Here is a 13945-nt window from a genome sequence, read left to right as displayed (position 1 = left end):
AGGCCCCTCCTCACTAGGCTGTCAGCCCTGCCTGGGTACCACTGGAGTGGCAGCCTGAGACTGGGCTCCTGTCCAGAGCCTGACTCACTCCCTCCCACTGTAGTCACGGCCCTTGCTTCATCCTCACTGAACTGTTCATAGACTGCAACCAGAGAAGGAGGGGATGCATAGACCCTGGGCCACTCTACACAGCTGAGGGACCAAGCAGAGGAGAGGAAATAAGAGGTGCAGAAAGTCTTCCAGCTTCCATACTGCCCAGAACCCAGTCCTTCGACATGGCTGAAAAGAGGGGCTTTTAATTTTTTTTACATATACATATAATATATATCACACATATATATTATATAATTATATCACACATATTATAATTATATATTTTTATTTATAGACCTGTATATTATATGTAATGTATTATATAATTAGTAATATATTACTATTATATTAATAATTAGATATTACATATTATATACTTATATATCATATATTAATATATATGTTATATATTATTGCTTGCTATGCATTGCACAGTTTTTCTCAAAAAAGCTCCCTGGACACTAATGATTAGTACAAAGTACAATGGACACACAGAGATTAATGCTGTGTGAATCCTGCCTTAAGGCAAGTAGGAACTTGGATTAAAACCCCTTTCTCTTCAATTATTTTTTAGAAGTAATGATATAAATTTTACTATATAGTCAAGATACCTATTCGACCTCATGGTAACTATAATTAATAACAATATATTGTATACTTGAAAACAGCTAAGAGAGTAGATTTTAAGTGTTATCACAAAAAATAAGTACATGAGGTAATGTATATGTTAAATAGCTTGATTTAGCCAGTCCACAATGCATACACATATCAAAACATCACAATTTAGCCATAAGAAAGAATGAAATCCTGTCATCTGCAGCAATACGGACGAGCCTGGACGACATTAAGTAAATAGGCCAGGCACAGAAGGATAAACACTGCACTGTTCTCGCTCATATGTGGAAGCTGGAAAGTTGATCTAGAAGTGGAGAGTAGACTAGTAAGGTAACTTGAGGCTGGGAAGGGAAGAGGAGGGACAGAGACAAAGGTTGGTTAACAGATACAAAAGCACAACTAGAGGCTGGACATGGTGACTCTCGCCTGGAATCCCAGCACTTTGATAGGCTGAGGCGGGAGGGTAACTTGAGCCCAGGAGTTCTAGACCAGCCTGGGCAACATGGCGTGGGGGTGTGCATCTGCAGGCCCAGCTATCAAGAGGCTGAGAAGGGATGATCACCTGAGCCTGGGAGGTCAAGGCTGCAGTGAGCCCTGACTGCACCACTGCACCCCAGCCTGGGCAACAGAATGAGACTGCATCTCAAAAAAATAAAAATAACAGTGCACAGCTAGAGAGGAGGAATGGGTTGAGCACCTATAGGCACTGTAGGGTGACTCTAATAATTTATTGTATATTTTCAATTAGCTTGAAGAGCAGATTTTGAATGTTCCCAAGGCAAAGTAATGATAACTTTGCCTGTGGTGACAGATACGCTAATTACCCTGATTTGATCATCACATAGTATATTCATACATGGAAATAACACAATGTCCTCCATAAATATTTGCAAGTATTATGTGTCAACTAAAAATAATAAAAGCAAAAAACACATCATGTTGTACACCATAAATGTATGTTTTCTTACCATCAGTTAAAATATAAATAAAAATCTTAAAAAGAAAGAAAAGGGCTGGGCATGGTGGCTCATGCCTATAATCCCAGCACTTTGAGAGGCTAACGCAGGAGGATTGCTTGAGCCCAGGAGTTCAAAACCAGCCTGGGCAACATGGCAAGACCTCGTCTCTACAAAAAGTAAATAAAAAATTAGCTGGGGGTGGTATGCTCCTGTAGTCCCAGCTACTCAGGAGGCTGAGGTGAGAGAACTGCTTGAGCCCAAGGCTGCAGTGAGCTGTGATTGTGCCACTGCACTCCAGACTGGGTAAGCAAAATAAATAAATAATTACAGTATATAGGATTGTACGGAATAGGATAATGTCAACAAAGCAAAATGAAAGAGAAAAGTTCAGTCTGAATTACTAAAATGTCAAAGCAAGAGAGCATTTTTAAAGAGATTATTTCATTATCTACAAGTAAATATAATCAAACCATTTTTTTGTTTTTCCCCCTCGAGACAGGGTCTCACTCTGTCACCCAGATTGGAGTGTGGTGATGCAATCACAGAGCACTGCAGCCTCGACCTCCCAGGCTCAAGTGATCCTCCCACCTCAGCCTCTTCAGTAGGTGGGACCACAGGCACACACCACCAGGCCTGGCTAATTTTTTCTATTTTTTGTAGAGGCAGAGTCTCGCTATGTTGCCCAGGCTAGAAAACTGCATCTTTACTAATGTGTCCAACCCATGTTAATATCCTGTGAGACAGCAATCATGTTTATCTCATCGTCACTGCATCACCAGCACCTGACACACCACAGGCACTTAGCAAGCATTTGCTAAATGGATGACTCCATGACTGTAGTCATCTCCACTATGTTTATAAAATTTTACCTTGAAAAGATCTCTGAGAATCTGCCTTCATGAAAAGATAAGAATTATACTTTATGATCTCAATCATTTTATAAATAGTATGGTATTCCAAAATTACTTGAAAAACTTCATTGTTATATGTACTCAATCTCATTTAAACTATTTTGAAAACTCTTTTAATTTTTTTAAAATATGGAATGCTTCCCAAATATGCATGTCATCCTTGCACAGGGGCCACGCTCATCTTTGTTGCGTTTCAATTTTAGTCTATATGCTGCTGAAGCGAGCACTGCAAGCTCCTTAGCACATGCAAAAGTCAGTGCCAGCTTGGTTTGCATGTGCAATTCTAGAATTTGGAATTTGTGGGATTCAAATGAACAAAGTTTTAACTACTTAAAAATCACACACTTGCACACATGCAATCTAAGGAGAGCATAAAAGAATGCTGAGTATTTTGCAATGCTTACCTACTTGGTATATTCCTGATGATAAAAGGGAGAGAGAGAAAAACAATTATGCACAGACGCAGCAATGGCAGCCCATCTCCTACCTCATCTCTCCCTTCACATCTTCACTAAGGGGAACCAGTGGTTATGATGTAAATTATTTTAAAGCTGCAATGGGCCGGGCGCGGTGGCTGAAGCCTATAATCCCAGCACTTTGGGAGGCCGAGACAGGCGGATCACGAGGTCAGGAGATCGAGACCATCCTGGCTAACACAGTGAAACCCCATCTCTACTAAAAAATACAAAAAACTAGCCAGGCGAGGTGGCGGGTGCCTGTAGTCCCAGCTACTCGGGAGGCTGAGGCAGGAGGATGGCGTAAACCCGGGAGGCGGAGCTTGCAGTGAGCTGAGATCCAGCCACTGCACTCCAGCCTGGGTGACAGAGTGAAACTCCGTCTCAAAAAAAAAAAAAAAAAAAGCTGCAATGGCTGTGAACACAGTGACATTTGAGTAAATAATATTTTAAGGGTTCATGGATGGCCATGAGGGTATGTGTCAGGGCCTAGTCACCTTCCAAAAACAGTCAGCTGGAAAAGGAATAAAGCACAACCTCCAATTTACCAAAACTGAAACAACAGTCTTCTCTCAGCTTCCATTGCAAGGTGGGTCCTTAATATGCCACATGACCTGGGACAGTCATCAACAGCCTTGCCAAGAAGCCTAAAGAGAGCCGGTGGCTGTGCCACCCGCAGGAGTGAAAGGGAATGCTGGTCCCACGGCAACATGGAAGAGGGCTCCAGAATGGATCTCAAGTAGTCTCCCTCCCCACTCCCATCTCCATTAATTTGTACTTCATTGTGACTTTCAACAAAAGCAAGATTTTTTATGTGAATTATAAAATAGGCCAGAGAGGTGGCTCATGCCTATAATCCCAGCACTTTGGGAGGCCAAGGCAGGCAGACCACATGAGGCCAGGAGTTCAAAACCAGCCTGGCCAACATGGGGACACCCTGTCTCTACTAAAAATACAAAAATTGGCCAGATGTGGTGGTGTACGTCTATAATCCCAGCTACTCAGGAGGCTGAGTCACGAGAATCATTTGAGCCTGGGAGGCAGAGGTTGCAGTGAGCCAAGATCACGCCACTGCCCTACAGCCTAGGCAACAGGAAGAGACTCTGTCTCAAAAAGCAAAAAGTTTTAAAAAATAAAATAACAGAAAGCTAGGAGAAAAACTCAGAATATTTTAAAATAGGATATTTAAGTTTCTATGCAAGCAATAAAATACCTACATGGCAGCATTAAAGCTATCTTATAGCACCTTTCAAGAAGTAAACAAAGTTCTAAAAGTAAACTGATATTTATAGTGAGAAAACTATCTTTCTACAACATGAAAATAATGTACAGATTCTGGTATCTCTTCAAATTATAACAGCAGCATCTGAGCTTCTAATATTCACAAAATCATCTAATTCGCTTCTCTCCTTCACATTCAACTCTCGGTCCCAGAGCTGTGATGCTTACTACCTGGCTTCTGAGCCTATGTTGATAGTGGTGTTTGATTTTTGCTATTCTTATATAATATACTGGTTGTAATGCCATCAGACAGCATAAAACGCAGGCACTGAAAGTAAGGTTTTCTCAGATAAGCAATGAACAGAACTTGATAAAATCCAGAGCTCTTTCCACTCCCCACCAAATATTTCTTTCCAAGGATCAAAACGAGATTCTAATCCTGTCTATCAGAAACAGCATCTGTTACCATGGTGCTAAATAATTTTTAAGATTTTGAAAAACTACATCCAAAGAAAAAACTCTTCCCTTTTTCTAAGGGGATGTCCTTAACATTACAAAAGAACTAAGTGGAAGGAGCTGGAAGGAACTGCAAGGACCGGCTAGTGCAGCCCCACAGGAGCCTTGAACACCTGTGAGGCCACAAGTGTGTCAGTGAGAGGAGAGGCCCCCAGGCTTCTGTCTAGAGTCTGTTCATTTCTACAATACAGTTCACTCTGCACTGCATTTCCATACAGAGAAATGTATGACTAAACACTGTAAATATAAAAATTACTATTAAAAATAATATCCTGGCCAGGCGTGGTGGCTCATGCCTATAATCCCAGCACTTTGGGAAGGCGAGGCAGATGGATCGCTTGAGTCCAGGAGTTCAAGACCAGTCTGAGCAACATGGTGAAACCCCATCTCTACAAAAAGATACAAAAATCAGCCAGGTGTGATGGCATAGGCCTGTAATCCCAGCTACTAGGAAGACTGAGGTGGGAGGATAGCCAGAGCCTGGGAGGTCGAGGCTGCAGTGAGCCGGGACTGTGCCACTGCACGCCAGCCTCTGTGACAGAGCAAGACCCTGTCTCAAAAAAAAATAGTAATAATAATATCCTGAGGCCTCCCAATTATCTTTGCATTACTGAAATGTAATCCTTAAATAAAAATAAACCTCCATCAAATACAATAGCTGTAGCAGCACATCTATTTAATACAACCTATTACACTAAAAACAAGCTACCTTGCTATCACTCCAAAAAAATGCTCCCAAGTCTAAAGACTTGTGGATCTCACTTTATAACAGGGCATCAGTCTCAACAGTCATACCCTTTAGAACAGGAGTGAAGTTCATCTTATACCTGGCCTATGAAGCTGTATGTGACTCCCAAAGCAAACATGCTAAACCGTCTGATCACACTAAACCACCTGCTGGAAGAAAGCTCTAGGAACAGAACTAAACAGAATGGACTTGGGCCTATGATAAACAAACAACTTTCTGACAGTGACAGCTGTGAATCCTTGAATTGCTTCCTAAGAAAGCTACGAATCCTGGGGGCAGTTTTTGAGACTCTGGTTTCAGTGTGCTTCCTCCTTGACCTCTAGGGTGAGGACTCTAGAGTGAAATGAGGCTATTAACCTTAAGACATATCCCAGTGAATCCCTGGCCCCAAAGCAGACACCAATACCACGTTAGATGGTGACAACTGGTGCTAAGAAACCACAGGAACGATGAATTTTCCATTGCCCAGATTTTTTTTTAAGGGTTTAGCATTTGAAGGAATGTCAGGCCCTAGCCTTCGGACTTTCATAGGGACTACTTTTAATGGGAAGAACCAGAAGAGTCACAGACCGCTCTGCGGGGCTCTGTGGGACCTGCCATCGTTGACGGCTCCTGGTGTCTTATCTCCTGCGTCCCTCTCGCTGGACTCTTCGCTGACCGTAGAGTCAGCATCTGAGGGAGAAACTCTGCAGACACAAAATGAATTGCAAACTTTAGAATCAAGAAAGAATGAAAAGGAAAAAGTCACATTAATTTATGTGTGGAAGTCAGGCTTCCAGGCAAAACCAGCAGAAATGAAACAGTCCAAAAAATTACTCCATAGCACAGCGTCTTCAAGGATCACATTAACACCACAGTCACTTCCTGAAGACAGATTAATGCGGCTTACTAAATGGCTCAGCAGGCTGCATTTCAACAAATGCTAGACAAGTAAGTGCCAGATAGGAGGAAAGTCCCACAGCTACCAGGGCTCAAGGTTCAGCCCCTGGCCCCCAGTCATTTCTGGACCAGCAGTCTGGGTTCAGCATGAGTTGGATCAAAGAGGACTGGGGTTCAGGATTAACTAGGTCTGCAGAATCCTCAGGATGCCAGGGTAGCTCTGCAGTCACCCCAAATAACTCCAGATCTTTGGAAGGTGCTTACACTGAGATTTGATTCTATATATAAAAAGCAAAGGTATCATGGCACCCAGCTTGCACCAGGGAAAATTCCTTCATCAGTTGGCTCCGATTCCTTAGGCTCCCTGGCTTCAATGACAATGTGGAACGCCAAGACATTCTGGTGCCCAGAAAGATGCTAAAACATTGTATTAACCATGCAGACCACTGAGCTGTCATGACTAAATGTCAATGACAAGGCTACCAGGCAAGAAAAAAAAAAAAAAAACACTTTGCAAAATTTTACTTGCATATGAAATAATCTTCAATGATTCCATTTATTCTTAGCCTGCAAAATTATCAAATAGCATCTCTCTATATAACTCATTTTCTTTTGTAAAGATCATGTTCTGACATCTATTACATTGTTAAAACTAGGACAGAACCCCTGGGGTAGGTTTTCCGATAAGACAGAAATCATGACATCGTTTCAAATGTTGGTATGATCACACACTTTTTTTTTGCTCTTAGCAGGAAATCGGGATTTAGCGTTCCAAAGCTCAAAGAAAGGCTGACAACAGGAGGCTTCAGTAGCCAAAGGCTGATGGTGCTAGGATGGAAAGTCAACTTAACGAACACGACTCTGAACTCTGTCTTCTTTCGCAGAGCTAGAGCCCTTCTCATGTGGTCAGAGGGTGAGGAGCGGCTTCCAGGTAGCTTGGAAAACTAATAAACAATTCTCCGTGTGCTATACTTTGAGAGGAGTAATAGAAATAAATTGGGAAATGGGAGCGAGGCAGGGAGGAGGCAGTGAAGAGTCTTGTGTGATATCCTGACAAAGGTGACATACATGAGCAGCCAGAGAAAAACAAAGCAAACACAGGAAGACGCGATGAAGGCCACCTGCAGACAAAGCAATGAAGTCGCAGAAGCTGCTGGCATCCCAGGCATGGACACAGTGGCCGTAGGCTGAGCACCTACCATGTGCCATGCACTCTTCTATGTTATTTCTGATATTATCTCCATGGGGCCTAGCATGCTCCCCTTGGGATAGATACACACGAGCTGCTCAATCCCTGATCAAGTCTGATGGGGACCCTCAAACCATCACAGACAGTGATTCATGATCTTCAACTGTGTAGGGAAAGAAATCACACAGCCTTCTTTGACAGCCCGTGAGAGTGGCTCAGAAACACTATTGGGCTCGTGTGTGACTTTGGTCAAGTCATCAGTCTCCTGGGCTGCAGACAGATGCAGGGCTGCACTCACCATTAGCCCTTGTGGCATCAGAAACCCACAGCCTGATAACAGAAGCATGCTCTGCAACAAAGAATAATACAGAAAGCCCAATAATAACCTTCCTCTGTGACGGACGTTCTTGGAAGGGATCTTTGACTTGGGGCTTGGCACATCCCCATTTTCCGAGGGCGTGGTGTGGTCCTTCAGAGGTCCTGGCAGTGGCGCTGGCTCATGAATAATCAATATGTCGTCTTTATTGTGCTGACCCAGATGCTGCTTAGCAAAATCGAAGCCCTTCACACTCGGGATCTGCAGCTGAAACACACACAAACAAGATTGTTAACCCGGAATCCAAGGCGGACGAGAGGAGCACAACTTCTGACCGAAGACTGTGCTGGCAATTCCACCACTCCAATCCAACAAGCATTGCTAGAACATGGACTGCCTGCCAGGTTCTGTTTATACCCAGAGTTCCAGGAGAAGACAGACACTTGTGAAAGATTAAACAAGAGTACAAGGATTAAATAGCTAGACCCCAGGGCAACACCTGACCTGCTGTCACAGCAGCATACCACGTGCCATGTGGCAGGAGCAAGATATTCTTTATAGGGTAGTGGGGACCAAAGCCAGGTCTTGAGAACAGACAGGACTTGGAAACAGAAAGAGGAGGCTACAAAGAGAATGTTCTAGATGATATCAGAAAGCAGAGAACACTGAGGCCTGAGAAGAAATCACATTGGCTATGCTGGGTGGATCAGAGCGTAGGAGCATGAGAGAGAAGTCCAGTCTGTATATGGATAACTCCAAAAACGCCAGCTTCTGGAGCTGGCCCTCTAGGAAATCAGAAAACCACAGGCTGATTTCTAAAATCCAAGCACATAGGACACCAAGGAAACAGGAAGAGAGCCTGGCCATGCCATGCGCATAAAATCACAAAGACATGAGCCCCAAATCTTAGCAGTGAACATGGGAAGGAATGAACAGCTCTAGGGATCAGGCAGAAAGACCCAGAAACCAAATAGACACGAGAGGCAAAGGAAGAGAAAGAAGCCAATGAGGACGTGAATTTTGGGGCAGGGCATCGTGAAGCCTGAAAGTGACATTAAGGGAAAGAGGCAAGTCATACAGGAATGATGGCTCAAGACAAAATGACAGGTTTCATTTCAAACACACTTAATTTGAGGCCCCAAAGGATGTCAGCTTAGTGTAGCTGGAGGTGGGGAAGCATAGCCTGGGGGAATGTGCAGGCTCAGAGTGACTTTAAGAACCACCCACATAAAGGTGACAGGTAGGGGAGTTGAGTTTTTCAACATAAATACAGATTCTGTGGAGAAGGTGTTGGAGAACATCTAATAGTTTGGGGCTAAGAAGAGAAAAAGGAAGCAAGGAAGAAAATAGAATGTGATTTCAGAGAAATAGAAGAATTTGGAAAGTTCCATGTAATAGAAGCAAAGGGAACAAAGAATTTCTAGAAAGAAGTGGTCAGAAGAAGGAATGGCACAAAACTGAAGGAGAAAGGGCTCTTCAAAAACATCCCCCACTCAAACCAGTGGATGCAGGATTCCTCTCCAGGGATCCGCGGCATCACCCCACACCAAACCCATGACAGACCCCTGAGGCTGCAACTAGGGATGCCAGCTCTTAGCTTCTAGTGCTGTGGTAAGATATTATGTCATCAAACATGTTATTTGTTGGCCAGGCGCAGTGGCTCACATCTGTAATCCCAGCACTTAGGGAGGCCGAGTTGGGCCGATCATCTGAGGTCAGGAGTTCGAGACCAGCCTGGCCAACATGATGAAACCCCGTCTCTACTAAAAAAAAACACAAAAATTAGCCAGGCATGGTGGTGCACACCTGTAATCCCAGCTACTCAGGAGGGTGAGGGAGGAGAATCACTTGAACCTGAGAGTCAGAAGTTGCAGTAAACTGAGATCATGCCAGTGCACTACAGCCTGGGTGAAAGAGTGAGACTCCATCTCAAAAAAAAAAACAAAAAAAAAGCTATTTGTTATTGTTCAAATTTCTTTTATTTTTTTTTTTTTTTAAGACAGAGTCTGGCTCCATCACCCAGGCTAAAGTACAGTGGTACAATCTCAGCTCACTGCAACCTCTGCCTCCCGGGTTCAAGCAATTCTCCTACCTCAGCCTCCCAAGCAGCTGGGATTATGGGTGCACGCCAGCACGCTGGGGTAATTTTTTGGTATTTTTAGTAGAGATGGGGTCTCACTATGTTGCCCAGGCTGGTCTCAAACTCCTGGTCTCCAGCGATCCACCCACCTTGGATGTCCGAAGTGCCAGGATTACAGGCATGAACCACAGTGCCCTTGGAAAGACTCTCCAAAGTATGCAGAAATGTGGACAATAACAGTATTTCTGATGACATGAAAAGTGCCACACAGTTTCCTTAATTCAAGCTTGCAAAGCACAGGGAAATAAACTGCATAGCAATGGTTGTCCCAAGGGGTCTCCTCCATGGAATGCCAAAAGCAAACCGAAGCCCTCCCTCCTGGCCAGGAATATTCTACATCCACACGGTGACACTCTAAACACTTATCTGGTCTTCATCCCGTTTCCTGGCGTACACCTCCTAAAATACGTGGAGTCCCCAGAGGATGTCTTTTTGCAGGCTAGTGAGTTGACTGACAGCAGCAGCCCCAAGGTAGCTGCAGGATTGACGGCTGCTCACTACAGAGCCCCAGGCATGATGCAAGGGTCAGGGCATTCAGTCCCACCCCCCAACCTTCAGGGAGGGGAGAGGGGCTGAAGGTTAAGTTGATCACCAATAGCCAATGGTTTAACCAAACAGGCCTATGTAAAGCAGCCTCCAGAAAAACCCAAAAGGGCAGGGTCCAGGGAGCTTCTGGAAAGCTGAACGCTGTGGAGGTTCCTGGAGGGTAGCACCCCCACGGAGGGCAGAGAACCTCTGCACCCCCAAGTCCCCCCATACCTCACCCTATGCACCTCTTCATATGTGTGCTTGCGCTTTGTAATATCTGTAAACCAAGAATAAAATCCTAAGCCCCAAACCTACTGAACAGGCCCCCTCTTGGCCAAAGGGACTTCAGAGAAACCTGAAAAACTGAATTACTGGCCGTAGCAGGAAGGGAGGTGGGACATGCGTCATGACAGCCCCTCCCTTTTAGAGTTTAGGCAAAACTGAACAGCATTAATATTAAAACAGAGAGTATAAGCCTGACAGAACAGATTCTTTGGATAATAAGATACCAAATTATAAACAAGACTTAAAGCCATGCAAAGGAGTGTTAAGTCACACCCTACAAACAATAAAATTTGGTTAAATTTTTTTTTTTTTTAATTAACCCGCTATAATGTGGCTTACTTTCTAACCTGACTCTGGTATAGCATCACATGGCAGACAGCAGACCCCTTATCTTAAGCATTCCTTTGAAGTGACTTTCAGTCTTTAGACAAAACTTAACTCTCTCAACCAATTGCCAACTAAAGAATCCTAAAACACACCTATGACTTGTAAGCCCCTCACTTCAAGATATTCCGCCTTTTCAGGCCGAGCTTCTATGTACTGGGTTATTTCTTTTCCTGTAACTCCTGTCTCTTTATAATGTTTATGTGGAAGGCTGGGCACGGTGGCTCACGCCTGTAATCCCAACACTTTGGGAGGCCGAAACGGGTGGATCCTCTAAGGTCAGAAGTTCGAGACCAGCCTGACCAACGTGGAGAAACCCCATCTCTACTAAAAATACAAAATTAGCCGGGCATGGTGACACATGCCTGTAATCCCAGCTACTAGGGAGGCAGAGGCAGGAGAATCACTTGAACCCAGGAGGTGGAGGTTGTGGTGAGCCAATATCGCACCATTGCACTCCAGCCTGGGGGACAAGAGCGAAACTCTGTTTCAAAAAAAAAAAAAAAAAACAAAACAAAAATAAACGTATGTATGTGGAGTCCTGATAAGTAACAATGAGAAAGGGGTCCCAGGTAGGGGAGAACAATTGTTCTGAGAAACAGCTCATCACAGACAACCTACTGGCACGACATCCTGTTTCCAAACACCTCATTCTGCTCATAGTCCCAGCAGCATGACCCGTAAAACTTCTCTCCTGCCCTGTCTCTTGCCCGACAGCCCCTTCTCTGCTGTACTGGCCACTGCACCCTTGCAACATTATCTTCATACTTTCTCTAATAAGTCTGCCTTATTAGAGAAATAATAGCCTGCGGCTGTCTTGGTAAATTCCTTTACCACCCACAATGACGGCCCCAGCCAGACGCAATGGCAACAGTATCCATCCAAATTGTAATCTGACCACCTCGGGCCATTTACTCACAACTTCTTGGGTTTGTGCTTTCTCAGGCTATGGTCACTCATTCTGGCTCAGAATAAACCTCTTTAAGGTATTTTATGGAGTTTGGTTTTTCTGTTAACATATCCTTTGTGATAAACTGGTAAACATAAGTGTTTCTCCAAGTCCTGTGAACTGCTCTAGCAAATTAATCAAACCCAAAAAGTGATGGTGGGAACCCCAACTTCATTGAACCCAGTTGGTCAGAAGTTCCAGAGACCTACACTTGTGACTGGTGCAGGTGGAGGAGGACAGTCTTGGGGACTGAGCCCTCCACCTGTAGGATCTGAGGCTACCTCCCAGTGGAGTGTCAGAAATGAATTCAAGGACACCCAGCTGATAACTGCTGCTTGGTGTGTGAGGAAAGCCTCCACAAATTTAGTCACAGAAGTCTCCTGCGTTGACTGTTGTTGTGTGGTATGAGCGCAGAGAAGAAACATAGTTTGAGTTTTTCCACTCACATGCACACACCCCTACAGAGTCCTGTCAGTCAAAAGACAAAGGCCAAACAGATCTAAGGGGTGATTTTAGACAATATATTTAGCATAGACACAAAAGGCTTTGTCGTCTTTATGCTAACTTTATGCACAAATGAGTAACAACATCAGTGGCTTAGGTTTGTGACGTAAGGTGTTTTTTTTTTTTCATTTCATGTGGTCTCACTCTGTCACCCAGGTTGGAGTGCAATAGCACAGTCTCAGCTCACTGCAGCCTCCATTTCCCAAGCCCAAGCGATCCTCCCACCTGAGCCTCCCAAGGAGCTGGGACCACAGATGTGTGCCACCATGTCTGGCTAATTTTTTAAAAATTTTTTTGTAGAGACAGGATCTTGCTACATTGCCCAGCTGGTCTTGAACTCCAGGGCTCAAGCAATCCTCCTGCCTTGGCCTCCCAAAGCGCTGGGATTATAGACGTGAGCCACTGAGACCAGCCTTAAGGTCTTTTTTAAGCTAAAATTATTGGATCAATAGGTAGAAGGAATGTCATCTGCAACAATGATTTATGCCAGCAGAGGGGGACAAAACTTACAGTAAATACAGTTTACAAAAATGAAACAAAAGCCAAAAGCTACTTCCTCTGTTTTCCAATTAATAAGCTCCTGTTACAGGAGTACACCACTCCCCTACTTCAGCAGTTCATGAGCCCAAGAACACTGTTTTGCAAATGACAGATCCAAACCTGCTGCTCCATTGCATGCCCCATTTATCATTTATTTAAATAAATTTATTTATTACGATTTTTTTTTGAGATGGAGTCTCACTCTGTCGCCCAGGCTGGAATGCAATGGTACGATGTCGGCTTACTGCAATCTCCATCTCCTGGTTTCAAGCGATTCTCCTGCCTCAGCCTCCCAATTAGCTGGGACTGCAGGCGTGCACCACTACGTCTGGCTTTTATGTTTGTTTGTTTTTTAATTACAGATAGGGTTTCACCATGTTGGCCAGGCTGGTCTCGAACACCTGATCTTAGGTGATCCGCCAGCTTCAGCCTCCCAAAGTGCTGGCATTACAGGCATGAGCCACCGTGCCCGACCTATTTATTACTAAATACTTATTTAAATTAAATTTATTAAGCACTTGTGTAACTTAGTTAAATTAAATATTTATTTACATAAAATAAATGCATCATTAGATATTTCTTTAAATACATATATTAAAAACGTATTTAAATAAAATACATTTATTTTCTCATCTGTGACCCATGAACTAGCACCCTGAGTTTCAACTGGTCTAACCCAAACCCCGGGGGCAGACACACAGTTTCCTAGGAGT

The 13945-nt window shown here is 43.9% G+C and overlaps 1 protein-coding gene across 1 annotated transcript in view; it reads right to left on the bottom strand.

Moving 5' to 3' along the window:
• The window catches only part of KIAA1549 (KIAA1549 ortholog), a 155616-nt gene that overhangs the window by 41693 nt on the left and 99978 nt on the right, over positions 1 to 13945 (bottom strand). Inside the window, exons 11-13 of the mRNA XM_017880382.1 lie at positions 7973 to 8169; positions 6089 to 6204; positions 2983 to 2997 (exon numbers count right to left, since the gene is read on the bottom strand). Coding sequence (XP_017735871.1) covers positions 2983 to 2997; positions 6089 to 6204; positions 7973 to 8169 — 328 coding nt within the window. The remainder of the gene's footprint in view (positions 1 to 2982; positions 2998 to 6088; positions 6205 to 7972; positions 8170 to 13945) is intronic.

This window comes from Rhinopithecus bieti, unplaced genomic scaffold, assembly GCF_001698545.2.
Source record: "Rhinopithecus bieti isolate Rb0 unplaced genomic scaffold, ASM169854v2 scaffold_11401, whole genome shotgun sequence".
NCBI lineage: Eukaryota > Metazoa > Chordata > Mammalia > Primates > Cercopithecidae > Rhinopithecus > Rhinopithecus bieti.
This window is presented reverse-complemented; position numbering and strand designations above follow the sequence as displayed.